Source organism: Xyrauchen texanus, chromosome 20 (genome assembly GCF_025860055.1).
Source record: "Xyrauchen texanus isolate HMW12.3.18 chromosome 20, RBS_HiC_50CHRs, whole genome shotgun sequence".
Classification (NCBI taxonomy): Eukaryota; Metazoa; Chordata; class Actinopteri; order Cypriniformes; family Catostomidae; genus Xyrauchen; species Xyrauchen texanus.
The window spans coordinates 15,840,390-15,868,211 of NC_068295.1; the positions used below are offsets into that span (position 1 = coordinate 15,840,390).

Sequence of the window (27,822 nt, forward strand, 5' to 3'; positions counted from 1 at the left end):
TTAGTGTATACAGAAGTGTTGAAATTGGAGTAAAACTCCATTATTTCTTTGTCAGAATGAGTAATTCTCTATTTAAACCAAAATAATAATAATTATTATTAAAAAGGCAAGCAACAGTAGCTATTGATTACAAAAGCCACCCATTACATCAGTAATACATTGCAAAGACTTTAGACTTTCGATACAGTATTTTTATTCAACATATAATTTGCAGATTCTAGGTATAGTAACTTTAAAACTAAATTGATAATGTGTAATTTGTTTAAATAGATACTTCTTACATTTAACCATTTAACTCACCTTCGTTGCTCATTGTGCCCAATGTCATGCAAAAATAATGGAATTTCTATCGCTTCCAACTCGTCTGCGATAAAGCAAGCAAACACCACGTGATCTGCCATGACTGACGTAATTGCAGCAAACTACGGGAGCCACAACGTGTCCGGCTTCATATCTCCGTTTGCAGATCCTCCCCGCCTGCACGCGGCAACTCTCGCAGATCGGTTACATCCAGCAGCAGCCGATGTCGAACACACCTAAACTTTTCAATTCACGTGATAAATGGTCACGTGTGCACATTGATGGCGTCACAAATCCCGCACAGCCAATCATGTCTCGCAGAGCTTCGTCCGCTAGTGATGACGTGAGAGCGTGAACGCATGGCAGCTGACTGGAGAAAGTGAGCAGTAACTGTTTACTCTCTTTATTCACAGATACTGTTTTTAAAATGAAACTTACATTTATGTTTTAAGTTGTGCTGAATAATAACTCTATTGCTAAAGCGTCCACAGCCTGTCGTTAATTTTGAGGTGTAGATAACTCTGCTGCTGTATGTTATTATGAAATTGTGTATTCATCTAAATAGTTTTGACTGTGTCTGGTTCGTGTTTTAACTACATTGTGGGGATCAAATGTCGTTAGGAGGCTAATAAAACCTAAAACTTCTACAATGGTGGGGACCAGCCAACTGTCCTCTCGAGTAAAGCTGCTAAATAAACATACTAAATGTCTTGAATGAAAATCAAATAATGCAGCCAAAAAACAAAATAAATATGAAAGGGTTATTTAGGGTTAGGTATAAGGTTAGGGTTACAAATATAATTAGCTCAGTATAAAACAGTAAAAGAAAGTGTGATTTAAAGAAAAAAATATATGCAAAAACAATTAAAATCAGATTTCTGTTCTTCTGATGTCATTACACACTGTTACTTGGGGCTTGACTCAATCTCTCTTTTTCCCCCAGAGTTTGCAGACTCCTGTTCATGCTTCAGAGAGATCACAGTTGTATCTCTCTCCGTCTAATTTGCAGTACTCAGAATTTGAACCAGTTTGTGAAACATTCCTTCCAGTTCTCTTCGGTGCTCCATTCTCAGAAAGGCATGACTGACCAACCCCAAATATCAACTGATCTGGGGCTCTACAAGCCTCCTCCCACAGTCCGGGGGATGACAGAACTGGACAGAGGTGCTTTCAGTCAGATAGTTTGTGTTCCTGCCATACGGATACCGACCAGTGTTCTCAACAAAGTGGTGAAGAGTTTGAAGAAAGTGGCACTACAGAGGCCGGGATTTAAGCGGGTCGTTGAAGAAGATGGTAATAAAGATGGGAAAGATTGCAGTAATGGGGAACATCGGCTGCTGTTATTGGATCCAAACCGCATAACGTCATCAGAATCATTTGGCAGTGAGGAGGCAGCAGCTTTGCTAGCATTTGGGATTCCTCAGGAGATCCAACAATATGAACTGAAACTCACCTATGAAAACCTTAAAAGTGAAGAGGTACTGAGAGCTGTACTTCCTGAGGGACAGGATGTGACATCAGGGTTTAGCAGAGTGGGCCACATTGCCCACATGAACCTGAGAGACCACCAACTCCCCTACAGAAAATTGATTGGTGAGAAAGATAATGGAGTGAATTATCTGTTTATGACTAATATTGTTCTTTATGTTCGAACCCTTACTGACTTAAAGTGTCTGATAAACAGTATGCTTAGCCGATTATTAATGAGTGTTTAATACCAGCTTTTTAGTTTTGGGTGCTATTCTTCATAGATCTACCATTGCATTTATCTGTAGACTCAATATTTAAGAACGGGTTAAGTAGAAAAGTGTGAATATATGCAAGTAAATAAATAAAATATCGGTCTAACTGATTATCTCTAGTTTATGATGTTCTGTTCTAGGTCAGGTAATAATAGATAAGAACCCTGGCGTTACCTGTGTGGTAAACAAGACCAACACCATTGACTCCACTTACAGGAACTTCCAAATGGAGGTTTTGGCTGGAGAAAATAACATGATAGCAAAGGTTAGCTCGCCTGACATGTGGAGTCAGCATAAACATCCATGATCAATAATTTTCTATCTGTACACTTCAATCTGTAATCTTAATTTACATTTAGACATCCCTTAACTTTCTTTCTTTGTCTCAGGTACGTGAGAATGGTGCATTTTACGAGTTTGATTTTTCACAAGTGTACTGGAACTCTCGACTTAGCACAGAACACGAGCGTATTGTTGCTCTCCTTCAACGTGGAGAAACGGTAGTGGATGTTTTTGCTGGGGTCGGTCCATTTGCGATACCAGCAGCCCGTCGAGGCTGTGAGGTCCTCGCTAATGACTTGAACCCAGAGTCTTTCCGCTGGCTCCAGCATAATGCTAAGCTCAACAAAGTCCACCAAAAGATTACATGCTTTAACATGGATGGACGGGACTTCATCCGGGGACCAGTGCGAGAGCGCCTGCCTGCACTAATGAAGGGATCACAAAAGATTCATATGGTAATGAATCTCCCTGCACTTGCTCTAGAGTTCCTCGATGCTTTCAAGGATCTGCTGGGCCCAGAGCCAGATCAGGGTCTCCCCTTCAAGGACAACCTGCCTCAGGTTCATTGCTATGGGTTCTCAAAGGAGAATGATCCCCAGAAGGATGTAGTGGAGCGGGCAGAGGCAAGTTTAAAGATTTCGCTGCAAGGACAATGTTCAGTGCACATGGTGAGGAATGTGGCACCTAATAAGGAGATGATGTGTGTGAGTTTTACTCTCCCAAAAGGAGTTCTGTACAGCCAGCACACCCAAGATAGAGGTAAGAGAGACACACCTTGAATTGTCATATGACAATAGGTAAAAGGATAGTTCACCCAAAGATGAAAATTGTCTTTTTTTTTTACCCACCCTCATATTGTTCCAAACCAGTATGAATTACTTCTGTGGGTCACAAAAATGAGATGTTAGGCCTAATTCTGGTCACCATTCACTTTCATTTGATGGGAAAAAAAAGATGCAGTTAAAGAAAATGGTGACTACAGCTAACATTCTGCATTGCTAACGGCTAACATGAGGTTGGAAAAACCATGAGAGTGTGACAGAATTTTCAGTTTTGGGTGAATTGGTCCTTTATTAAACAAACTGAGCCATACACAAAACACAGCGTTAAAAAATGTCACACATTGAACAAATGTCATACATCACAAACAAGTTAAAAGTCACATTGCAGGTCATTTCTTTGCAGGTATATCTGGGAACAACTATACTTCAGATGTATTAAATGTTTTTCTCTCTCCCTCCATAGATAGCTCAGAGGAGCCGTGTCCAAAGAAACTGAAGTGTGAAGATCTGGCAGACTGAAGAATCTTAAAGGGATATTCACCCAAAAATGTATATTCTCTCATCAATTACTCACCCTAATGCCATCCTAGATGTGTATGAATTTATTTCTTCTGCTGAACAAAAACAAAGATTTTAGAAGAATATTTCAGCTCTGTAAGACCTCACAATGCAAGTGAATGGTCACCAATATTTTGAAGTTTCAAAAATTACATTAACGTAGCGTAAAAGTAATTAATAAAACTCTAGTGGTTAATTCATGTCTTCAGAAGAGGTATGAGAAGTGTGGGTGAGAAAAAGATCAATATTTTGGTCCTTTTGTAATATATATATATATATATATTCTCCTCCCTGCCCTGTAGGCGGCGATATGCACGAAGAATGCAAATTTCCAAAAACTACGAATGTGAAAGTGAAATTGGTGATTGATCATAAAAATAACTTAAATATTGATCTGTTACCCACCCACCCACACCTATCATATCGCTTCTGAAGACATGGATTAACCACCAGAGTTTTATGAATAACTTTTACGCTGCCTTTATGTGATTGAGCTTTAAAATTTTGGTACCCATTCACTTGCATTGCAAGGACCTACAGAGCTGAAATATTCTTCTAAAATCTTCATTTTTCTTCAGCAGAGGAAAGAAAGTCATACACATCTAGGATGGCATGAGTAAATTATGAGAATTTTCATTTTTGGGTGAACTATCCCTTTAACGTGTCTGTGTTAAATTCACTGTTTAAATTGTTTCTGTAACATTTGAGTATTTAGTTTTTTTAAATAAATTATCATTCCATCAGGATTGCTGTTGTGCTGCTATATTTCTGTGAATCATAAATTATCACATTACCAAAACTGACACAAAGAAAGTTTTTCTCATTTATTTAACTTAAATGTTACACAAATATCAATAACACCTATTAAACTTCTTCATATCACACGTCACTAAACCCCAAAGGGCTGTATATTCTAAACTAGGCCTGCTGAAAGAGTCACGTTCACATTATGGAGTCCTCAAAAGGAATCTATCTCATGATCCTTGTGCATCCAAACACTTTCAGCCTCTCTCTTTTATGTGAGAGACTTTCCCTGGACATAGGCAGATGGACAGGAGGATCGAAAGTCCATGTAGTTTTGTCATGAGGGGAAAAGGCCACTAAAAGCATCCTGGATGGCACGATGGCATGCCAGTTCCGATATATATCCACCAGCCTGGTCCTGTAGAGATGCTGTGCGCACATGATTCAGATACCTGCACAGAGACGATGAACAATACAGAACAGGTTTAACAGCTCTTCACAGGTTTTCCAAGCCCACAACTTTTGCTTTCTGTGTATTCTGGTTAATCCTCTAGAGGGAGCAGCTCTGTTGTCCAGCATCTATAAGTCCATGGATTTGGACTGTAATCACACTTAAAGAAATAGTATTTAAGCTCAATCGACAGCATTTGTGGCATAATATTTATTACTGCAAAAATCAGGTTACAGTGAGGCACTTACAATGGATGTGAATGGGGCCAATATGTGAACGTTAAAATACTTGCTATTTTAAAAGTATAGCTGCAAGACATAAACCATATGCATGTTAACATGATTTACGTGTGATAGCCCCATTCACTTCCATTGTAAGTGCCTCACTGTAACCTAAATTATTGCTTTTTGTTTAAAGAAACGGAGGGACGAGTCGAAAATATTTTTATGTGGTAATCGGCATTATGCCACAAATGCTGTCGATAGAGCTTATCTTGTATTGAGCCCGGAAGATTCCTTTAATACTTTAAGAATGTCATTGCATTAAATAACAATTATGTCAATGTTTATATATAAAAATAGAAACCAGAAGGACAAGTGTCACTTAAACCCGTCAATGTCTAACAATTCCAAAGTGTTAAGATAAAATTCTGAAGCAGCCAAAGTCCTCAATGGCCATTCATAAAGTGGGAACTGAGAATTACATGTAAACTAAAACTACTGAGAGAGGAAGGGAAAGATGGAAAAAGAGCAAGAAGAGAGGAAAGGGGGTCAGGTATCATCGGAAACACTTAAGCTCCTCTCAGCTTCACACACTTTCTAAACAAACAGAGATTAATGAAGCGCTCGACCATGAGCTCATGCACACAGAATGCTGCTTCAGTTCTGAATCATTAATCCACAAACTACATGCACACACACATTCCACAGGTAAATCACTGTCATCATGTATCATCCATCTTCTTTCTGTTCTTTCCATTTTAGTTTTGATAAAGTACGTTAGTGTTTCATGACAATGATAAAAGCACTAATGATCAGAACAAAATTACAATATTCATCAAGCATAACACTTTGGCACTTTCCACGAAAAGGGTACAAAATAAGGCTTAAAAAATATATATATTTGTTTTTGAATAAAGGGTCAGTAAAAGGAGGTGCTTAGCCTTCAGTAAAAAAAAAAAAAAAAAAAATTTTTTATCTTCAATTTATTTTATATGAGGCTTGCAATCTTTAAAACTCTTGTTACCAAAATTTGGGAAATGTCTAAATACCATCTAAAACCAGTGCATGATTTTGTTATTTTCTAGCAATAAACATTTAATAAACATACATTTTAAATACAATTTAAAGGTCAAATCAGTCACTTTATATGTTGGTTTTTGGTTTTATTGATAAACATATGTTTTCAATTGAATTTAAAAATGTATTAAATGTAAAAGAATGTCAATATTATGACAATGTTGTATGACTTCTATTTGATGCAGTTGAGAAGGTCAAGACCACTGAGGTAGGACAGGCCAAAATCACCATATAAAAATCATGATCCGTTTATGTTAGATAATAGTTAAACACATCTAATCAAATATGTTATAATTTTATGAAGTTCCCACTTCAAAGAACATGGGATTTATTGCCATTAGTAATGGGACACCAAGCTGTACTGTATTCAAGGAAAGTATCTCATCGCAAAGTGGAAGGAGAAAGCATCCAAAAGAAAGAAAAGATTTGGAAGAACATTTGATGGTAATTGATGTGAGAGTTTGAACTATGAATACAAGGTTAGGGAGGGTTTTTTGGCTGTTACTGCTGCTGGTGGTCCAACTTTTTATCCATCTTTCGCAAAATGGACATTTTGTTAACTGCTTATGTGCTCAAATGAATTATATTGGAGATTACATTTTGCCATGAATTGAACTGTTTTAAGTTAAAATGTGCAATTTTATATATTATAGTATACAAATGTATACATTTTATACATTACGTATTATACCAGACTTTACTGTCTAAAGAAGTGTCCTTAAGCATTTAAGAGAGTTTGAGTAAGAAGTTCACAGGATTTAGCTCATAATGTTCCCCTCAGTCAGCAGAAGACATGTACACACATGGACAGCTGCTGAACAATCTGTCATTTTAACAGGGTCAGTGTCTAGCTGTCAGCCTCTTTCTCTACCTCACACACACACACACACACACACACACATTCCAGAAGCAGATCGGGTTGCCCGCACAGCTATGTCAGACACACATATATCAAACTACAACTCATCCACCATACAAATATCCCCATCAGAGGTCAAAGTGCAAACCCATCTACACAGGAGCCAAGAGACAACCTGGGTTCCACCAGGACATAATGCATCATTAAAAACTACTGGTCCAAACATATATGGCAGATGAATCGTGTGTCCGTAGTCTATAAAAAGACTGATGTTTATCACAGTGCTTGTGTGGTTTATATTGTTAGGACAGACAGCAACAACTCCGACACGCACAGTCTGAATGAAGCAAACCGAAACACAAAAACATACACAAATACACAGCTGGGAGTGCACATGTGTGTCTGTGTGTGCGTGAACATTCTTTGCCACACAGTCTGAAATGCAAAATTCACTCAAATCTGTGGATTGAGAGAGAGAGAGAGAAAAGATAAACAAGTTCAAGTCTGTCTGTCCATTTCCATCATGCACCCTGAGGGTAGATTGTAAAAGTTAAACTCTCTCTTACTACCTATTCCTCACACAGAAACGGGGACTATTTGCAAGCCAAATTTACTTTTGATGCTCAGGCTAGAATCTTTGGTTTAAGCTTATTTGCATTTGCAAATGTTCAATCAGACCCCTCAAAATGCAGGTTCCAAAAAACGTCCCTATACAGACAGAGAGGAGAGAAAGAGTGGACCCACAATACATTGCTGATTTAATTTCAACAGTGCTTGACCTCTTTCAGATGCATTGTGTGTGTGTGTGTGTGTGTGTGTGTGTGTGTGTGTGTATCCATTTCAGAGACTGCACTTAACGTCATTTCGTTTGAAATAATAATCCTTCTCTGCTGATGCTATGGATTTTGTTACTGATATATTGTTTATTCTCCACAGTGTACGAGTGTGTGGAATGAATTCTCTTGTCGCTGATTAAAAAAAGACCAATTTTATCACAAATTATTAAACCGATACAGCAGCTCCAGTCCTTGATAATAAATGGTCAATACAGCATTCCAGCCGTTTTAAAATACACCAAATAGTAACAGCTATGTTGTAGGTTGTAAATACTTCACTGCTTGTGCCCAGTAACACACTTTAGCCATGACTACATTCACAATGTAGTACTGCTTTTTTCTTTTTCTTTTTTCTTACATTGCTTGCTTAAACAATAATGGACCAGATTTATGTCGAAAAACACAATAAAGCTACTGACCCTTACCACACACAAACACGCTCTTTCTGACCTGATGATGGATTACTTCCTGTCTGGCGCACGATGACTTCCTGTATGGCAAATTGTGTTTCTCAAGAAATTGTAGCCTAAACATTGCCATGGCGATGAAAGAAAAGCCCTCGGCAACCACTTCAGCATCCCCCCCATCCAACTTCTGTCCACCATATGAAAAAAGAAAACGTAAAAAGAGAAACTTAAGAGAAGAAATGAGGCGAAATGAATGATCTCATCACAGTTATGATGCCACGATAGAATACATATTCACTCTCAGCAGCTGCAGAAGAATTCCTGTGGTCTCTTTATCAGTTACTTTTTTGCTCTGTCAAATGTTTTATTTTTGATGTGAATGATTGGCCTGACTAATAGTGATTTGCATTACCAAAGCAGTTATAGGTTACACAGCACATACAGTGATGGGATTCAAATGTATGAGATTACAATCTGAAATGTTCTTTTGTTTTAAGATTTTGAATTAGAATAGAAAAAGTTATGACAAAATATTGAATAAGTATTAAGATCTGTACTATTTCTAGGTCACTAATCAAATATAAGCACATTTGTGACACTGACCATAATAAATAATTTATACAAAAAGGTCAGATTTCCTTGTTTCTATTCACAAAAAAAAAAAAGTGTTCACTGTTCTTCAGTGCTCTTCCCAGTCACCGGATCTGAATCTGAAAGAACACCTTTGGGATGTGGTAGAACAGGAGATCCGCAGCATCAATGTGCAGCTGACAAATCTGCAGAAACTGCGTGATGCAATCATGTCAACATGGACCAGAATCTCAAAAGAATGTTTCTAGCATCTTGTGGAATCCATACCATGAATAATTGAGGCTGTTTTGAGAGCAAAGGGAGGCCATACCCAGTATTAGTACAGTGTTCCTAATAAAGTTATCGGTGAGTGTAAGATGTTCACATAATTTCAACATAAATCAACATTTTTAAATCACCAAATTAAGTAGCCTAAAAGTGATTTTATATGGGTCCCAAACATAATTAATTTCTTTACTTTTACATAATATTTTTGTATCACATTACTGATTTATGTTATAAAGTTATGCTAGTTTGGGTTAACTTAGCATATCAGAATGGGCTCTAAATCCCAAAATAACAACATTAAACACCAAAGTCTCCCCCTTCTCTTATTTTGCACAAAAATGCATAAAATAACACTTAATTAAAAAAATTTAATTCTCTGCATCAAGTCCCATGCAAAGCATGCTAAGAACTACCAATCCCCTGCCCAAATCCCCTTGCCCATGTTATTGAAAAACATTGATTGGATCCCATAGACCCAGTACCACCGCTCCCAATAAGCAGACTACGCAGTCTGCGTAGGGCACCAACACCCTAGGGGGGCACCAGAAAGCCCACCGGCTGCCCTTACTCACACGTTATACGTTATTCAAGGACCCAGAAGCAGTTGCGTAACACATATGATCACTTCACGCTCATAACACATGAAAAATTTAAATCCTGCCACCATTTACTCACCCTCATGCTGTAACCTGTATGGCTTTGCACTTTTGTGGCACACAAAGTATGTTGTTAGGCAGCCTAAGTCACCATTCACATTTACTAGATGGAAAAAAAAGATGCAATAATAGTGAATATTGGCAGAGGCTGTCAGTTCCTCCTAGTCTGCCGAACATCTCCTTTTGTGTTCTACGGAAGGAAGAAAGTCATACAGGTTTGGAACATCATGAGTGTGAACTAATCTTAACTGAATGTTTGTTTTTGGGAAAGGTATCCATATTTATTGATCTCCAAAAAATGAAGGAGAAAAACACATAAACGTCTGCAGAGGCGGCTGACTGCTCTTGAAAATGTTTTGTGTGGAAGAGAGGAACGTTAAACTCAATCACCTCCTTTCAAGACACACGCACGCAGCTGACTTTAATAAAACGCCCCACCCAATCTGTATTTATACAGGTACAGAACAGGGACAGTGAGGCAGAGAGAGAGAGGACGGTGTTCGCCTCAGGGGTGAGGAGGAAGTGAATACATACATGACCCTCCAAAAACACAAACCATTCCAACATAAATCTCCACTAACTCACTGTCAAAACACACAAAGACAAATAGCGAAAACACGCGCAGTCTCTCTTTTAACCTCACACAAACACGCACACAAACACTCATCCACGTTCTGCTCCAGAGTTTAAAAGACTGAAGCTGGTCAAATACTTTGATGAAAAAACAGAGGAAAGAAAAAAATATGAATTCAGAAAGAAGGAGAAAAAGAAACAAAGAGAGAGGGATCCACCCTGTCCTCTCTTTTCATAACCTCATTCTTTTTCTCCTTCTGTCCTCTGCTTTTCAGCTCAAACCACATCACAAGGTTCTCTGCTGGGACAAGACCAGGACACTGTGTGTGTGTGTGTGTGTGTGTGTGTGTGTGTGTGTGTGTGTGTGTGTGTGTGTGTGTGTGTGTGTGTGTGTGTGTGCATATGAAGAAATATTCAGGGTAAAATACAAGTTAAGCTCTATTGACGGCATCTGTGCCAGAAATGCAAAACAATGGAAGTCAATACGGGCAATTGTAAGTTTTTATGCACCGATTAAAGGGATAGTTCATCCAAAAATGAACATTTTCTCATGTCGTTTCAAACCCACATGACTCTCTATCTTCCATGGAACACAAAATGAGTTGCATGTTAATCCTCAGTCACCATTCATTTCCATTGTATGGAGAACAGATGCAATGAAATTGAATGTTGACTGAGACTAACATACTTCCTTGGGTGAACTAGCCAATTTAACCTGTGTATTTAACCCTAAATGTTCATTTAAAATAGAAACATACATGAAGCATGCACCACGTGTGTGTGTGTAGTATTGTGTCTTATGAAGAACCTCAAGCTAAAGTGAAGCGTGACACTGCTGGCAAAGCAAAAATGTCAGCAGACTTCCTGTTTACCATGGGATCAATGCACCATGGGAGATGTGGTTTATTTGTCTAAATAAGAGGTCATTTATCTCTGTCAAACACACACACACACACGTAGTGTTTCCATGTTTTATGGGGACTTTCCATAGACATAATGTTTTTTATACTGTACAAACTTTATATTCTATCCCCTAAACCTAACCCTACCCCTAAACCTAACCCTCACAGAAAACTTTCTGCATTTTTACATTTTCAAAAAACATAATTTAGTATGATTTATAAGCTGTTTTCCTCATGGGGACCGACAAAATGTCCCAACAAGGTCAAAAATTTCAGGTTTTACTATCCTTATGGGGACATTTGGTCCTCACAAAGTGATAAATACACGCTCACACACACACACACACACACACACATCCTTACTGACAGAGAGGGTAAAAAAGGAAATGGTAACCCTATGCAATAATGAAATACTATATGAAATGCCTCCAAAATTGTTTTCAAGTACATGTAGTATGTTCCCAAATGCTCATTTAATTTCAATTCTGCTAATATCAAAGCCCTCTGCTTAAGCCACTTTCACATCGCCAGCAACATTGCTTGAGACAGCGATACCATCCCATTCATTTTTAATGAGAGCACAGCGACTTCCGGTGACACGAGCTGTTGCAACCATTGGCGTCACCATGGGGAGCAACAAGAAACAAGAGTGCAGGCAAGACAGAGGAGAAGTTCAAAGTTTCTGTGAGCGATATCTCTGTTCTATATCATTTGTCTTTAAAGGGGTCATGACATGAGAAACCAAATTTGCCTTGATCTTTTGGTATATAAGAGGTCTTTGTATCATTAAAACGTCCTGCAAGTTTAATATTTTAAGACGTCCTCCCCATTCTAAACGAATCATTTATTTAATCAAGCTCAAAATACAGCTCGTTCTGGATTCATGGTTAGAAGTGACGTGTCGGTTAGAAGTGACGTACCAGCGTTTGCATATGACCGCCTCCAGCACAAGATAACTACGCTTTAAGCGCAACACAACTACGCTCATTTCAGTATCGCCGTCGCCTCACAAGTGTTCAATCGATGGACAGCGAGCTCTGACAGAGACTACTTGTGCACAGGAAAATTACGATGCCACACAGATGTGCTGTTCCTGGCTGTGGTCAAACAAAACCTCTGAATAAGCTGCCGAAAGATCCAGACGTCAGGGAAAAATGGATGCAGTTTATTTTTTGCGGACGTCCCAGTCACGGCAGTGTTAACTTAAGCGTTTGTTCTGTACATTTTAAGGATGACTGTTTTGAGAACAAATCTCAATATGATGCTGGCTTTGCCAGAAAACTGTTGCTCAAAGATAAGTCCGTGCCGACTATTCTGGGAACAACGACGACGCAAACTGTAAGTAATCTATTTTAAACTTTAAACTACTTTTTAAAGCGCAATTTCATTCATTATGAATAATCACAGTGTTTTTACTTAGTTTACTTGCATATTGTTCTGGCTGGGAGCGTCAATAATTGATACATAGGCACTGACGTTAGCCAATCATAACAGTGGGCGTTAACACTGAAGTCTTAAATGGAAAACGCCCCCAAAACAGACTGTTTGAATCAGAGGATGAGAAACAGGGTGGGAAAAGGTCATAAATCACTAGATTTTAAAAGTTTTTCTTAAAAAAAAATATATTAATACTATAATTGCACCTAAGGGAACATAATAATACAATAAAAAAACCCATGTCATGACCCCTTTAACCACATACATAGTTATGGCCTAATAAAATGATACGTGGAAAACAGAGTCAGCATTCTGAGTGAGTTTGATTGATTAATATAATGATATAAATTTGTCAAATTTAATAATATGATGCACTGAGCACTGCTGCAGGTTATATATATATATATATATATATATATATATATATATATATATATATATATATATATATATATATATATATACACACTCACCTAAAGGATTATTAGGAACACCTGTTCAATTTCTCATTAATGCAATTATCTAATCAACCAATCACATGGCAGTTGCTTCAATGCATTTAGGGGTGTGGTCCTGGTCAAGACAATCTCCTGAACTCCAAACTGAATGTCAGAATGGGAAAGAAAGGTGATTTAAGCAATTTTGAGCGTGGCATGGTTGTTTGTGCCAGACGGGCCGGTCTGAGTATTTCACAATCTGCTCAGTTACTGGGATTTTCACGCACAACCATTTCTAGGGTTTACAAAGAATGGTGTGAAAAGGGAAAAACATCCAGTATGCGGCAGTCCTGTGGCCGAAAATGCCTTGTTGATGCTAGAGGTCAGAGGAGAATGGGCCGACTGATTCAAGCTGATAGAAGAGCAACTTTGCCTGAAATAACCACTCGTTACAACCGAGGTATGCTGCAAAGCATTTGTGAAGCCACAACACGCACAACCTTGAGGCGGATGGGCTACAACAGCAGAAGACCCCACCGGGTACCACTCATCTCCACTACAAATAGGAAAAAGAGGCTACAATTTGCAAGAGCTCACCAAAATTGGACGGTTGAAGACTGGAAAAATGTTGCCTGGTCTGATGAGTCTCGATTTCTGTCGATTTCAGGCGTAAACAGAATGAGAACATGGATCCATCATGCCTTGTTACCACTGTGCAGGCTGGTGGTGGTGGCGTAATGGTGTGGGGGATGTTTTCTTGGCACACTTTAGGCCCCTTAGTGCCAATTGGGCATCGTTTAAATGCCACGGCCTACCTGAGCATTGTTTCTGACCATGTCCATCCCTTTATGGCCACTATGTACCCATCCTCTGATGGCTACTTCCAGCAGGATAATGCACCATGTCACAAAGCTCGAATCATTTCAAATTGGTTTCTTGAACATGACAATGAGTTCACTGTACTAAAATGGCCCTCACAGTCACCAGATCTCAACCCAATAGAGCATCTTTGGGATGTGGTGGAACAGGAGCTTCGTGCCCTGGATGTGCATCCCACAAATCTCCATCAACTGCAAGATGCTATCCTATCAATATGGGCCAACATTTCTAAAGAATGCTATCAGCACCTTGTTGAATCAATGCCACATAGAATTAAGGCAGTTCTGAAGGCGAAAGGGGGTCAAACACAGTATTAGTATGATGTTCCTAATAATCCTTTAGGTGAGTGTATATATAAAACGCTCTCCCCTGCAGAATGTGCATTTTTAGAGGCAAAAGAACTGATTCCTTGTCAAATTAGTATGATATCTTCGTTTTATCGGCAGTATCATCTGTAAATAACATTTAAATCAAATCAAATCACTTTACTGTCACACTACCATGTACACAAGTGCAACAGTAGGTGAAAGTCTTGTGTGCAGTTCCAAGCTACTATGGCCAGTTGTGCAGTCCACCAATAATGTTAGAGCGGCAGCAGCAGTAGGAACGTCCACCAGCGACACGGATCGGCTTTAGCACACTTTCTGCATGAATTCACTATGAATATCTAGTTATTTCAAGTAGTCTGAGATCATATCGATAGTATTTGGACACTGTTTTTGTCCAGTTCAAATATAATGTTCTAGTTATGCTGTATTCCTCTGAATCTTAAAGTGAAAAAGTGTTAGTGTTTTTGCATGTAACCCAATTGATTCTCATCTGTGTTCTACATGATTCTTACCCAATTCGACCCAACTGATCCAGTTCTGGAACGGGTGGGCCATATGTGTCAATGTACACAGGCTGATAGACATACAACACTTCCACCACACGAGTCACAGGAGCCAAAGACACTGTCTGACCCTGCATGAGAGAGAAAAAGAGAGTGAGAACTTATTTTCACTAATTCTACTAATGGCATTGAATGAATGTGGGCATTGTCCCGTGACCCGAATAAATAAAGAAATAACAACCACGATAATAATATAATCTACTTTGGTTTGATTAAACAATCACATTTTAAGCACAAGGAACAACTTCCTTGGTATATACAGCACTTAAAAAAAGACTCACGGTTCTCTGCCATCATTTTTTAATCCACTGTTTGAATGTGACATCTCCTCAGACCCTGAGGGATTATGGGATAGTAAAGTGTTCAGCCAATCTGCACTTCAGAAAATAGTATGCAAATTGGGTCACTTACTGTTTTATGAATCCTGAGGATTTGGATGTACTATTCCACTGGCATACTGTTTTCGGCATTTTGGGTGCACCTTTAGTTTAAATTTTTCAACAACAACAAAAATCCTGTTAAATTACTGTTACCGTCATAATCTATTCCTTTTTGTGACATATCTGATTGTTCATTTTTAATATTACTTTCTTCTACATTTTAAATTTGATGTTAGCTTTTTATTTTAGTTGATACTATTGTTTTGTTAAATTTATTAATACTAACTCACTACATACTATTTTTATTTTGTTATTTTGCACTGACAAAACAAATGTACAGGTTTTTTGTAATGTCAATAAAGTACACACATATGTAACAGAGAGAGAGAGAAAATGAAATAAGACAGAGATTTATCTAGGGCTGTTGAATACACTCACTCACACAAAACTATTTTGACAATTGTCTCAATACTTTATTTATCTGTGTTAATGGGCGATCACACAACACTTCGTGGTCCATTCACTCCCATTCAAATGCATCAAAACGCAGGAGACCGGAAACTCAAGCTCGTGTGAAGAAATTTCGTACAATGCTTCGTACCAAAGTTCAAGTTTGGTGGACTCTAAACTGCAAATATGCACGACGAGAGGAAACGTGACCAATAGAAGATTGAATCATCACACACTGACCTCTTGGCTCAATTTAAAGGATACATATTTCAAAGCTGTGTGTTTTTGATGCTGCTAGAAAGTAGACAGTATATTTTAACATTTTTATTATAATATTTTTTATTATTTGTGAAGTGTTATTTATTTAGTAAAACCAGAAGCTCTCCCACGTGACATTATATCCTGGTCCATTGCGTACAATGTGCGTACTCAAAGCCTAGTGTGACCGCCCTTTACACTGGAAATAAAAGTTAGGGAAAGGAATTTTCATAATTATATATTTGTAAATTTAAGACAATTGTCAGTTTGTTTTGTGTGATAGACTGTAAATTTGATGTGGGTATATATTTAATATACACTCATTAGCTGCATTTCCACTATCGGGCCAAATGAGGGCATGGTAGTGTGTGCCAGGGCTAGTTGCGTCCTCACTGTCCCTTGCGGGGCTTCATCGTGCCTCCTCGGAACTTTCTCGTAGCTAACGACCAATGGCCTTTTGCCCACCATTACCCTTGGGCCAAAAAAGGCCAACCAGGTATTGAGGCGGGTTCATTGTCAAAGGTGGACGGTCACCGAACTTACCAGGTTATGTATCCACCGTACAATGGTACAGGTTCTGGGAAACAAATAAAACATTTCAAAAAATGCGGGGACAGTACAAATCCGTTAAAATGCAAAATGGGCAAAGCAGTGCCCAAATAAATTACTTTCCATGGTTCGGTGAACTATCAAAGATAGTGTGCTGGGACATCGTCCTGCTGTTAGCGGAGAGACAGCTTGGGACACTATGGCAGTTACAGTCGGTGAGGTGTCAATGCTAACTTATCTTGCTAGCTAGCTAATGTTACATTCAATATAAACTCAATATTCCAGATAACTAGATTAGAGCATCTTGAGCTTCCCTCTTGCTTGTGACATGGGCTGGGTGTCTGACTGGCACTGGAGCGGCGCATTATTAGAATAATATGCGCATATGCAGGTTTATTGGCCTGATGGTGGGAACGCAGATTGATTTTGGTCTTGTGGCTCGAGGTCCGAGGCTATTGGCCCAGGCTGGCCAGTTGATAGCCCTGGCTCGCACTGGCCTGATGGTGGAAAAGCGGCTATTGTCAGTTCAGACTGAACAGTTAATAAAGACAACCTAATTTAAAAATCATGAACAGACATTCTGTCTAAAATTAGGTCACACATAAATGCATGAGCACCAAAATACACCCACACCTCCACAGATCCAAGCAGGGGATCTAAAGATGAATGACAACACCACTCACTGCCAACACACACATATACACACGCACACACATGGGCAACACACAAGGGAGACTGAACTTGCTGGAGACAGACAGAAACCGCGGCATGGAGGGAGTACCAGAGTGTGTGTGTGCGTGTGTGTGTGCGTGTGGAGAGGGAATTTCCATGGGAGAGCTTCTCTTTACTTTGGCCTGACACTACTGCATGAATGTGAACTGCAACAAAACAGCTAAGAAAAATAAAGGCAGACAAAACTGGGAGAGCAAAGGAAGAGAAACAATGGAGATATAGAAAAACAGGATGAAAATAAGCACAAAGAGGAAGTTTTTATAATGTGTTAATTGACTGTAAAATAACTGCAACACGTACAAAAATGGTCCAAAATTAACTTTCTACCATGCTGGCTGAATTGAGAAAATGTATGGGCCATACATATATCTTGCTGGCAATGAAACTGTATTTTTCATTATTTTCATTAAATATAGTGACAATGGGATATTTAGCAGATTTTCTCCTGCATATTTGTGACATACAAGTAATTGTGTCACTCACAGCATCACAAGATGAGTGACACAATGACTTGTCTTAAAAAATATATAAAGAACATACAAGTTACAAAGCAAACTAATTGCAATTTTAATTACCAGCCAACTGATTTGTAAGTTGTATTTACTTGTCAAAGCCATTTTTTTTATCATATTTGGTGCTTACAAAATTTTTAAAATCAACACATTTATTTTGCATCATTGGATATGGCCATTTGTTTAATCTTAAACAGCACATGAGTGAATCTCACAAAAACATGACAAAATGATATCTTGCATAAAGAAAAGCCTATTTTAGGACCATTAAGATATGCATTGTGACATTACTGACATCCTTACAAATCCTCATTACTGTAATGCATATAAACGGTTTACCTTTATGATGTTTTTAGTGATTCTCATTCTAAATTGTGATTCTCATTAGATTCTCACTACCGTAATACAGTCCTTTTTACTGTATTACACAAATATACTGCAATACATAGATTTGTTTATTTAAATCATCTTAAATTAAAGGCAGCACATCTAATAAAACCATGATGTAATTCTTTACTATTTCAATATGTCGTTTTTGTTTTGTTTATTTGCAATACTGAGAAATGGGGGGAGAATGGGTGCTTAATTTTCATGAAAAAATTAAAATAATATGCATAATTTTCACTATGTAAAATGCATTTTCTTATATCTTTCTTTTGATTTTGGCCTAAATATAAGATATGCAGGCCCATACTGAACATATAAATTCTCTTGTCCACCAACTGCTGATCAGTTCCAAACTTCCCTCTCACACACAAGCACAATCTCTCCAGAGATTACCATTTCACCACAAACACACACATGCACACAATCCCTTCTCAGATTATCCTGTCAACAGCCAGATACCAGTGGAAAACTCTTCAGAACTTCACTATACACAAACATACTCCAACCACAATACAACACTACCCCATCTTTACACATCTTAATCAGTTGAAAAATGAACATCTGCTCTTGACATTAATTTGAGGTGTTGTGTGTGTACAGAGTAATGCTGCTGATTCTGTGTATCTTAAGTGACCACAGATACTTATTCACTCCCCAGCACCCCAAAAACAGAGCTGCCGGCTCGATCCATCTTCATTACAGTGCAGGAGAGGGGAGGGAAGGAAATCCCTGAACTAACCCCCCACCCCTGGTACTTTGTGCATTCAGAGCAGTACTTCGAGCAGTTACACAGTTTAATGGGCCTTGTGTTCAAATCAATCATATATCTGCTGTGGTTTGACATTCAGTACTGTCCACAGCTTTAACCTCAATCCTGCCTGGGTAGTGAATCAGTCCATGTGTATAAAATTAACACACAGTAACCTTTTTTACTATGTGTAGTTGCATTTAAACAATTTTTTAAATGTTCCTACGTCTTGGGGGGCAAATTACATTTGACTGGCAAAGGAATTTTTCGGTTATTAATGAATTTATTTATTTAATTTTCCAAGTGTGATAATTATCCTCCCCACAACAATAAATACTGGATATTATTAATAAGGTGTGTTTGTCTTCTTGCCAAACTTTAGTAGTTAAATATCAACCAGAATGCAAGAACTGACTGGGGAAATCTGTAATAAACTGATGTGACTTTGTTGAAAAATATATTTTCTCAAAGTTGTTTTGGGAAATGGACCAAAATTAGGTTCAAAAACAGATATAGAATCTTAACGGGGCCATAATAAAAAATGTTGTACATTTTATTAAAATCCATTTATAATGTTAGGCTTCATAATTTCTCAGAATTTATTTCTAAATGACCATTTCCACCTTCCTTTTGACAAAACAAAATGTTTAGTTTTTTTTAACCATACCTTAAAGATTTCTTAACATAAATGACCTCTGTTATGATTTCTATAGAGTGCAACAGTCTGGTTTTGGAAGTAAAACTCCCATACATTTTTCCATAAGGGAAATGGTTATTAAGGATAACTAATAAAACTTTAAAGACTGACCTACTGCGAGCTCCAAGGTTGTAAATCAATGGCATATGCTTCTGTTGAAGCCATCAGTCAGCGTTATTTCAACTTTTAGAATTCCTGGAGAAAAACTACACTACCCATAAATCCTGAAGAGAAAGGCGACCAGTCAGAATTGCTGCAAAGCTGCCTACCCCATGACTTACTGTGAAAGATGCCATCGAGTCAGTCTCCCTACATCCTCAAACTACTTATATTTTTGTATATTTGAATATTTTGCTTTAAAAATTTTAAATATAGGGTTTCTACATTTATAAACAACTTAAAGGGATGATTCACCCAAAAATGAACATTCTCTCATAATTTACTCACACTCATCCCATCTTAGATATGTATGGATTTCTTCTGCTGAATTCAAAAAAAGATTTTTAGAAGAATATTTCAGCTATGCAGGTCCTCACAATGCATGTGAATGATGATCAGGCATTTAAAGCTCCAAAAAGCAGATAAAGTCAGCATACACATAATCCATATGAATTCAGTGGTTTAAACAATGTCTTCTCCAGTTGGTTTTGGGTGAGAACAGACCAAAATATAACTCATTTTTTTCTCTTTACATCTTGCCATTGCAGTCTCTAGGAACAATCGTGATTTCAAGCTTGATTACACTTTCTATTGCTTGAAGCATGTGCTGTAGAAGTTGCAATCGTGCTTGAAATCATGATTGCCAAGGAGACTTCTGTCAAGATGTGCAGTGAAAAAGGGGTTGGATCACTTCAGAAGACATCGATTAAACCACTGGAGTCAGATAGATTATGTTTATGCTGACTTTATCAGAGCCTGATCACCATTCACTTACATTGTGTAAACAGAGCTGAGAGATTCTTCTAAAACACTACGTTTGTGTGCAGCAGAAGAAAGTCATTCATATACATCTTAGATGGTGAGTAAATAAAGAGAGAAAGTTCATTTTTGGGTGAACTATCCCTTTAAAATCAATAGTTTTAAATATTTATATTGTTTTTAACTCAATAACATAATTTGCAATGGGACTGAAGTTCAAACCCTCATTAACGACTTTAAGTACACAGTCTTTTTTTATTTCGAATTTCGAATACTTTTTTGCTTTAAATCAAACTTTTAATGTTGTGATTCATCTTGGAGTTGGTTGGTTTGGTTCATGGCTTAAAACACACTTCCAGAACCAAGATGGCTGGAAAAGTAGGTGGGCACTGTTACACTCTATTCAGGGCAGGCCAAGTTGCTGAAAACTTTTGACTATCAACATAAAATCTGGTTTAATGTGGAGCTTATTTTGGCCAAGATCTGCACACTTAAAAAGGGAGAAAATGTCTGACCGACATGTAAAATGATCAATCACAGTTTTTGCATATTTTATGTAACATTTAGATGCGGGTTAATTTGTATGTTTGTATTTGTTAAAGTGCTAATGGTTTAACCATCATTACCATGAATACTTCAGAGTATGCTGTTTTTGCAGCTTAGTATCAATACATATTTTAAAGGATTTAACTTTAATGTTTCACATTTTACACATTTGGCAGACACTTTATCAAAAGTGATTTTCAGTGCAAATAAGGTATACTTTTTGTCAGTATGTATGTTTCCTGGGAATTCAACTCACAACTTTGGAGTTGCTAGGGCAATGCTCTTCCAGTTGAGCTACAAGAATGCTTTTATGTAGTGATGAATAGGATACAGAGGTTTCCAAATATAAAGATTGTCAATCAAGAGTTTTTTTCTTCACAAAAACTGTTGTCCACCATCAACACCATAAAAACACTTGTTCTGATAAAAAAAAAAAAAAAAAAAAAACACAAGAGGAATGTGAGAGAATGCAAAAGGCTTTTGTTTCACATGGGCATTAGTTGGGAGAAAGCGTCAGGTCTCTGACTATGCAAGTCTTTAGAATGCTCCAAGGTCAACAAATATAAACTGTCTATCAGCACCTCTACTGACCTTCAAACACATACACCTCAGATCAGCATATTTTAAAATGATCACACACTCACACGGCTCCTCTTTTATTCGGGGCAAAAGAGAAAATCCTTCCCACAAACTGAAAGATATTAACAAAAATATATACTTGCTCATACAAGAATAAAAACAAATGATCTTACATGCCTTGTATTGTGCCCAGCAAATACTCATCAGTCACTGAAGACACACAGATATGGCCCTGAATTTATCGTGTAACACTAGTGAACATACACGCACACATACGTTCATGTAGGGATAAAGTAAGCCTTGTGGACCATCCAGCTGGCATTAAGTGAGCTCAAGTAACAAGTGTTTGAGCCAATGTCCTCTCCATGCCCTGTAACACACACTCACAAACACTATTTTCACCTCAAAGCCCCTACTGGCTCTCTCATATGCTGAGTATGTATCTGCCTGCAAAAATCACACCAACACACACACTGCTTAACTGCATTGCTCAGAAACATCCTGCCTGTGTAGGTGTGTTAAATATAACCTTATATGTATGGCTCCTGCCTTGGAGTGTAAAGCTATGTAAAGCTGACAAATACTTTTTCCTCTGTACTATCCTCACTGTGCTAAAATCCATGCCGACACACACATACACCCCACTTATATTTCCATGCCAACCAAAAGATAAATTTGCGCAAACATATGCACTTATTATTACACTTGTTTACTTAGCTATCTAAATGAGTACACACCATAGACTCCTATTCTTTTTAAAGCTAATAATAATTACTATAGACTAACCCTAACCTAAACATAACCCTACATCTTATAGAAAACTGTTTACATTTTTAATATTCAAACAATCTTATTTATAAATTGTTTTTCCTAAATGGAGGACATCCCCAAATGCCCCAAAGGAAGGTTTGATCATGTTTAGACAACTTCTGGGGACAAATCTGTGTATAAGTATTTCCAAGAAATTCCCCACCCCCCTACACACCCACACAATCCCCCAAACAGGTTTACACACTTTGTGCTTATTCCCCTGTTTATACTCTCAAATGGCAGTTTTTCAAATGTACTGCTTTCCCCCAACACTTCCTCTTTTACATGCACATTCATGACATGTTGGTTCAGGCCTGTGTCCTTCGCAGTGACCGCTGAAGGGATTTTTTTAAATAACAAACCTGTTTTACCTGCTCTACACCACAAAATGGTATAAACACTCACACTCCCACGTCATACTCAAACACTGGCTAATACAAACATGTTGGCGTGTCTGTGTGCACGAGCCACTGTGCTATGGTAAACAGTGAAATAACAAGCTTTCAAATCAAAGGCATTCATGCAATATTAAAAAAGGTTTATAAACTCGTAATATGAGCTCATATGATGTCATTTGTGTGTCCTATTATTTTGACACAAACAATTTTTTTAGAATATTTGAGAGAGAGAGAAGTATGTGAACCCTTTGCAATTAGCTTTTTTTGCGTTAATTGGTCATAAATTGTGATCTCATCTTCAACAAAGTCACAAGTATAGACAAACAGAATGCGCTTAGGCTAAAAACAGTAAAAAGTAAACGAACCCTTGAATTTAATAACTGGTCCACCTTCCTTTGGCAGCAATAACATCAACCAAGCATTTCCGGTAGTTGCAGATTAGACCTGCATAATGTTCAGAAGTAATTTGTCCTTACAGAACTGCTTCAGCTCAGCTATATTCTTCAAATGTCTAGTGTGAACGGCTCTCTTGAGGTCATTCCACAGTGTTTCTGTTGGCTTAAGGTCTGGGCACTGACTGGGCCACTCCAAAAGTTGGATTTTCTTTTTTTTAAGCATTCTATAGTGGATTTAATTTGACGTTTAGGGTTATTGTCCTGCTGCATCACCCAACTTCTAATGAGCTTCAGCTGGTGCACAGCCATCCAGACATTATCCTTTAGGATATCTTGATAAACTTGGGAATTAATTTTTCCCCTCGATGAAGGCAAGCAGTCTAGGCCCCAAAGCAGCCCCAAATCATAATGCTTCCTCCACCATACTTCACCGTTGGGATGATGTTTTCATGTTGGTATGCGGTGACCTTTTTACACCATACGTAGTGCTGCATGTTCTTTCCAAACAATTCAACCTTAGATTCATCAGTCCACAAAAAAAATTTCCATTGGTGTTGTGGAGTGTCAAGGTGGTCTTTGGCAAACTTCAGGCACACATCAATGCAGGGCAGAGGCTTTTTCGTGGTGTTCTGCCATGGACACCAAGCCTATTTATTCTTTTCCATGTAGAAGGCTCATGAACAGTGATGTTAACCATTTCCATTGATTCCTTCAAGTCTTTAGCTCTAGGGATCACTCTAGTCACTCTAGGGTTATTTACCTCATTGAGCTCATTGTGCCACTTGGCTGGACGACCACTTCTAGGGAGAGTAGCCACAGTATTTATTTGTCTCCATTTATAAAAAGTTTGTCTATCTGTAGACAGATTATTATCTAAGCTCATCGAAATAATTTTGTAACCCTTTCCAGCTTAATGCAAAGCAATAATTTTTGATTGTAGGGCTTCTGAGTTTTTGCAAAGCATGGTCAAAATCAGCAGATGATTATTGTGAATAGCAAACTCAAAATGTTTGAGTGCTATTTTTAAGTCAAAGTAGCTCTAACCCACCCCTCCATTCTAGTTTCATTAATTGGATGCAAGGTTTGCCAACTTTTGTCTCTAATTAGCTTTTGTTTATTGTCATTAACCTAGGGCTTCACATACTTTTTCCAACCAAAACTGTGAATGTTTGAATGATCTATTCAATGTGTACAAGAACAAAACAATAATGTGTGTGTTATTAGTTAAAACAGTTTGTGTTTGAAATTTAATGCATACAATTTTTTTACGAAATTAATTCAGTCTTATTTTTTCCACTAACTAAAAATTCACTATAATGTTTTTCCCTACTTCCTGGCTAAAATTGGCATATATACATTTCCAGGAGGTACACACTCATCTGGACTGCACATCAAAGCACAGAAACTGTATTTGTGGAGCAGTGCACGCTCATTCATTAAGCACGATGCATGTACCGGTCATAAAAACCACAGAAGCAGATTTACTGTACGGAAAAAGGAGACTTTACTCACAAATGGTGAGCCAGATATGTAAGGGATACGGGCAAGCTGCCATATCTTTTTGCATCACCCAAAAACGCTCACTCACTGTCATCTAAACCAGTTACAAAACAGAAACTGCACGAAAGAGACCCAGCATGTGCGCGATAGAGACTGAACGGCAGCCAGAGAAAATTATACTTGTGAGATTTTAAACTTCAAGCATTAAACCTTAGCATTACATTTGTTTTATATCTGTATGTATAGTGCAACATAGTGTCTAATAATGAATCACTAATGTACACTTAAGTTTATCTTGCCAATAAAGCTTGATATGATTGAATCTGCCCATTTTAATTACAGCATTTGTCCATGATTCACCAATTTCTTGCAAGTTCTTTCAAGAAAAGAAATATAAAGTTAATATATTTATGATTATATTTTAATGTTTTAATTTACCATGATTAATCACGATTAATTAGTTTTAAAAAAAATATTCACAGCCCTAATAATAATAATAGTACATAAAATAATATTATTATTAATACTATTATAAATATATTTCAATTTTGGTCCTATTGTATGTCCATGTGTTGTTCGCTCACCATCAGTATTCCAGTAGAGAAGAGGTTTGTTGGTTTGACATTCCGTTTCTGTTTTTCTATCTGGGTTCCCAGTTGGGTGGCTCGATCTTTATGTTGGGCCAAGAGCACAGCCGCAGGTAACTGGGAACTCTCCTGCACACACACACACAACATTCATATCAGGTTATGCTTTTAAACTTTGGCTTTATTGTTGGAATTTCTGCCACTTCTATATATATTGAAGTGCAGTATATACAAAGGACAAGAAATTACAGGGGAAAATAGGGGAAACTGGATCAGGAGCTGGATTTGAACATGAGCACCACAGCTCAGTGTGTCAGAGCCCTTACCGATTGGCCACGTGCCCATGGCAATGCAGAACTGCAGTTAATGAATATATATCTACAAGCTCAGGTCCAGACATATAAAATATGTAATCTAAAATTAGATTCACGTCTTAAAGGTATAGTTCACTGAAAAATGAAAATTCTGTCCTCATTTTCTCAACCTCATGCCATCCCAAACTCGTACAACATTCTTTCTTCTGTGCAGCACAAAAGATATTTTGAAGAATGTCTCTGATGTTTTTGTCCATACAATGTAAGTTGACCAAAACTTTCAAGACCCAAAAAGGACATAAAGGCAGCATAAATTTATGAAAAATCCATATGACTCCATTGGTTTAATCCATGACTTCTGAAGGGATTTAATCGCTTTGAGTGAGACACAGACCAAAACATAAGTCCTTTTTTACTATAAATCTTGACATCCGCAGTCTCCATGGTGCATTCATGAGAGAAGCTCGTTCACACAATTCCTCGCACTTGAACCATACACAGATTGCTGTACACAAACTAGACTCAGTGTTTCCAAGCTCACAGTTTTCACAGCCAGTTTTGATATTTTGGAAATGCAGACACAATTTACAATGATATAGCTTCTGGTTGAGTATTTTTGGGATACTTGTACCATGGTTGCCAAAAGGTTGATAGTAAACACTAGAAAATGAAAATGTCTTATTGATGTATAATGATATGGGGATTGAATATCTGGCAACCTAGTGCAGCGTCAAAGCACTACCGTCTTGACACATGCACTGTGTTTTAATTGTGCCACATGTCACGATTTATATTAAATAATGACTTCTATTTTGGTCTTTTTCTCACCCAAAGTGATCATATCGGGATTTGAAATATACCACTCATATCAAAATGATTCCTTTTATGATATCTTTATGTGCTTTTGGAGCTTGAATGTTTTGATCCCCTTTGACTTCCATTGTATGGAGAGAAAAAAACTCATCCAATCTTTAAAATAGCTTCGTGTTCCACAAAAAAAAGAAAGTCAAATGGATTTGGAATGGCATGAGGGCAAGTAAATGATAAGATTATTACAATTTGTAGGTGAAATGTCCCTTTAATTAAGGTGATATGAGATAAACCAATGGACCAAATCAACACATAAGATTCAGTGTGTGTAGGTGTATGTGTTTGCACCAGCTCATCCAGCAGGGCCTGTTTGTTTTTTCTCTTGGCCTGTAGTTGTCTCTGTTCCTCCTGGAGGGTCTCCAGTCTCCTCTGCTCTGAATCCTGCTGCTCCTGTAACAACAGCTACTCCAACTCCTCCTGCTCATGGGTCTAATGGAGAAAGAGAAAGAGAGAGAGAGAGAAAGAAAGATTACTTATTATTCACCAACTAACTGTAAAAGAAAAACAGAGTTGAGAAAATCTGAGTTATGTTCTTATTGAAGAAGATAACTCCACAACTTCACCAGAAAGTTAATAATACACGTTCTGTAATTTGGGACATGAACATTATTTATAATGCATGTTATCATTATTAACACATTGCACAGAGGTGCTTAAAAGAATAGTTCACCCAAAAAAAAATGTTAGCTTTTGTTGTGAAAAATATAAATATTTAAGTACTTTTTAACTATTAATCATCACAACCTGTAAGCAGCTGTATGCATATTCAAAATAGGGCTGAGGTCACAAAGTCTTTCCAGTGATGGCATGGCAATGTTCCATTCGTTGTAGCAGATGCTTTCTACCTCCCTACACGTGCACCAATATGTCTCCTGAGCTCTTTGAGGCTTGTTGGTCCAGCCTCCTCCATCTCCCTGTGCTCCTGGTCAGAGTACTCAGGTTCAAATGAATATGACTGTGCAAAAGCTTGTATATCCTCTTCTCCTCTTAGATTTCATAATCTTCTGACATCTTTGTTTAAATTTGCTTCAATTAATTTACGGCACTCGGTCTGTACATTATTCCTCCTACTCAGTTGTAATCAGTGCTGCTCTTCTGGGTGTGTCACTTATTGCGTGAACATGCCAACGCCAATACGTCACGAGAGAGCGTGTGACCTCAGCAGTCTCATGAACGTGCATACCGCTGCTTAATGGAAGCGATTATTTACAGTTAAAAAAATCTGTTTGTGATCAGCAGAAGATGAAAGTCATACCCATCTGGGATGACATGAGGGTGAGATGACTAAAACTTCCACAA

At 37.8% G+C, this 27,822-nt stretch overlaps 2 protein-coding genes across 2 annotated transcripts in view; one reads left to right on the plus strand and one right to left on the minus strand.

Annotated features, from left to right (window-relative positions):
* Positions 1-651: 651 nt before the first annotated feature.
* Positions 652-4,485, plus strand: trmt5 (tRNA methyltransferase 5). The gene is made up of 5 exons (XM_052151103.1): positions 652-679; positions 1,244-1,893; positions 2,183-2,307; positions 2,432-3,083; positions 3,570-4,485. The coding sequence occupies exons 1-5, from the start codon at positions 660-662 to the stop codon at positions 3,623-3,625; spliced, it is 1,503 nt and encodes a 500-aa protein (XP_052007063.1). The 5' UTR covers positions 652-659; the 3' UTR covers positions 3,626-4,485.
* A 2-nt stretch (positions 4,486-4,487) lies between these two features.
* mnat1 (MNAT1 component of CDK activating kinase) overlaps positions 4,488-27,822 on the minus strand; it is a 31,351-nt gene continuing 8,016 nt past the window's right edge. The window contains 4 exon segments of the mRNA XM_052151115.1: positions 4,488-4,860; positions 14,843-14,964; positions 25,337-25,468; positions 26,812-26,952. Of these exon segments, the coding sequence (XP_052007075.1) occupies positions 4,746-4,860; positions 14,843-14,964; positions 25,337-25,468; positions 26,812-26,952 (510 nt within the window). The 3' untranslated portion in view covers positions 4,488-4,745.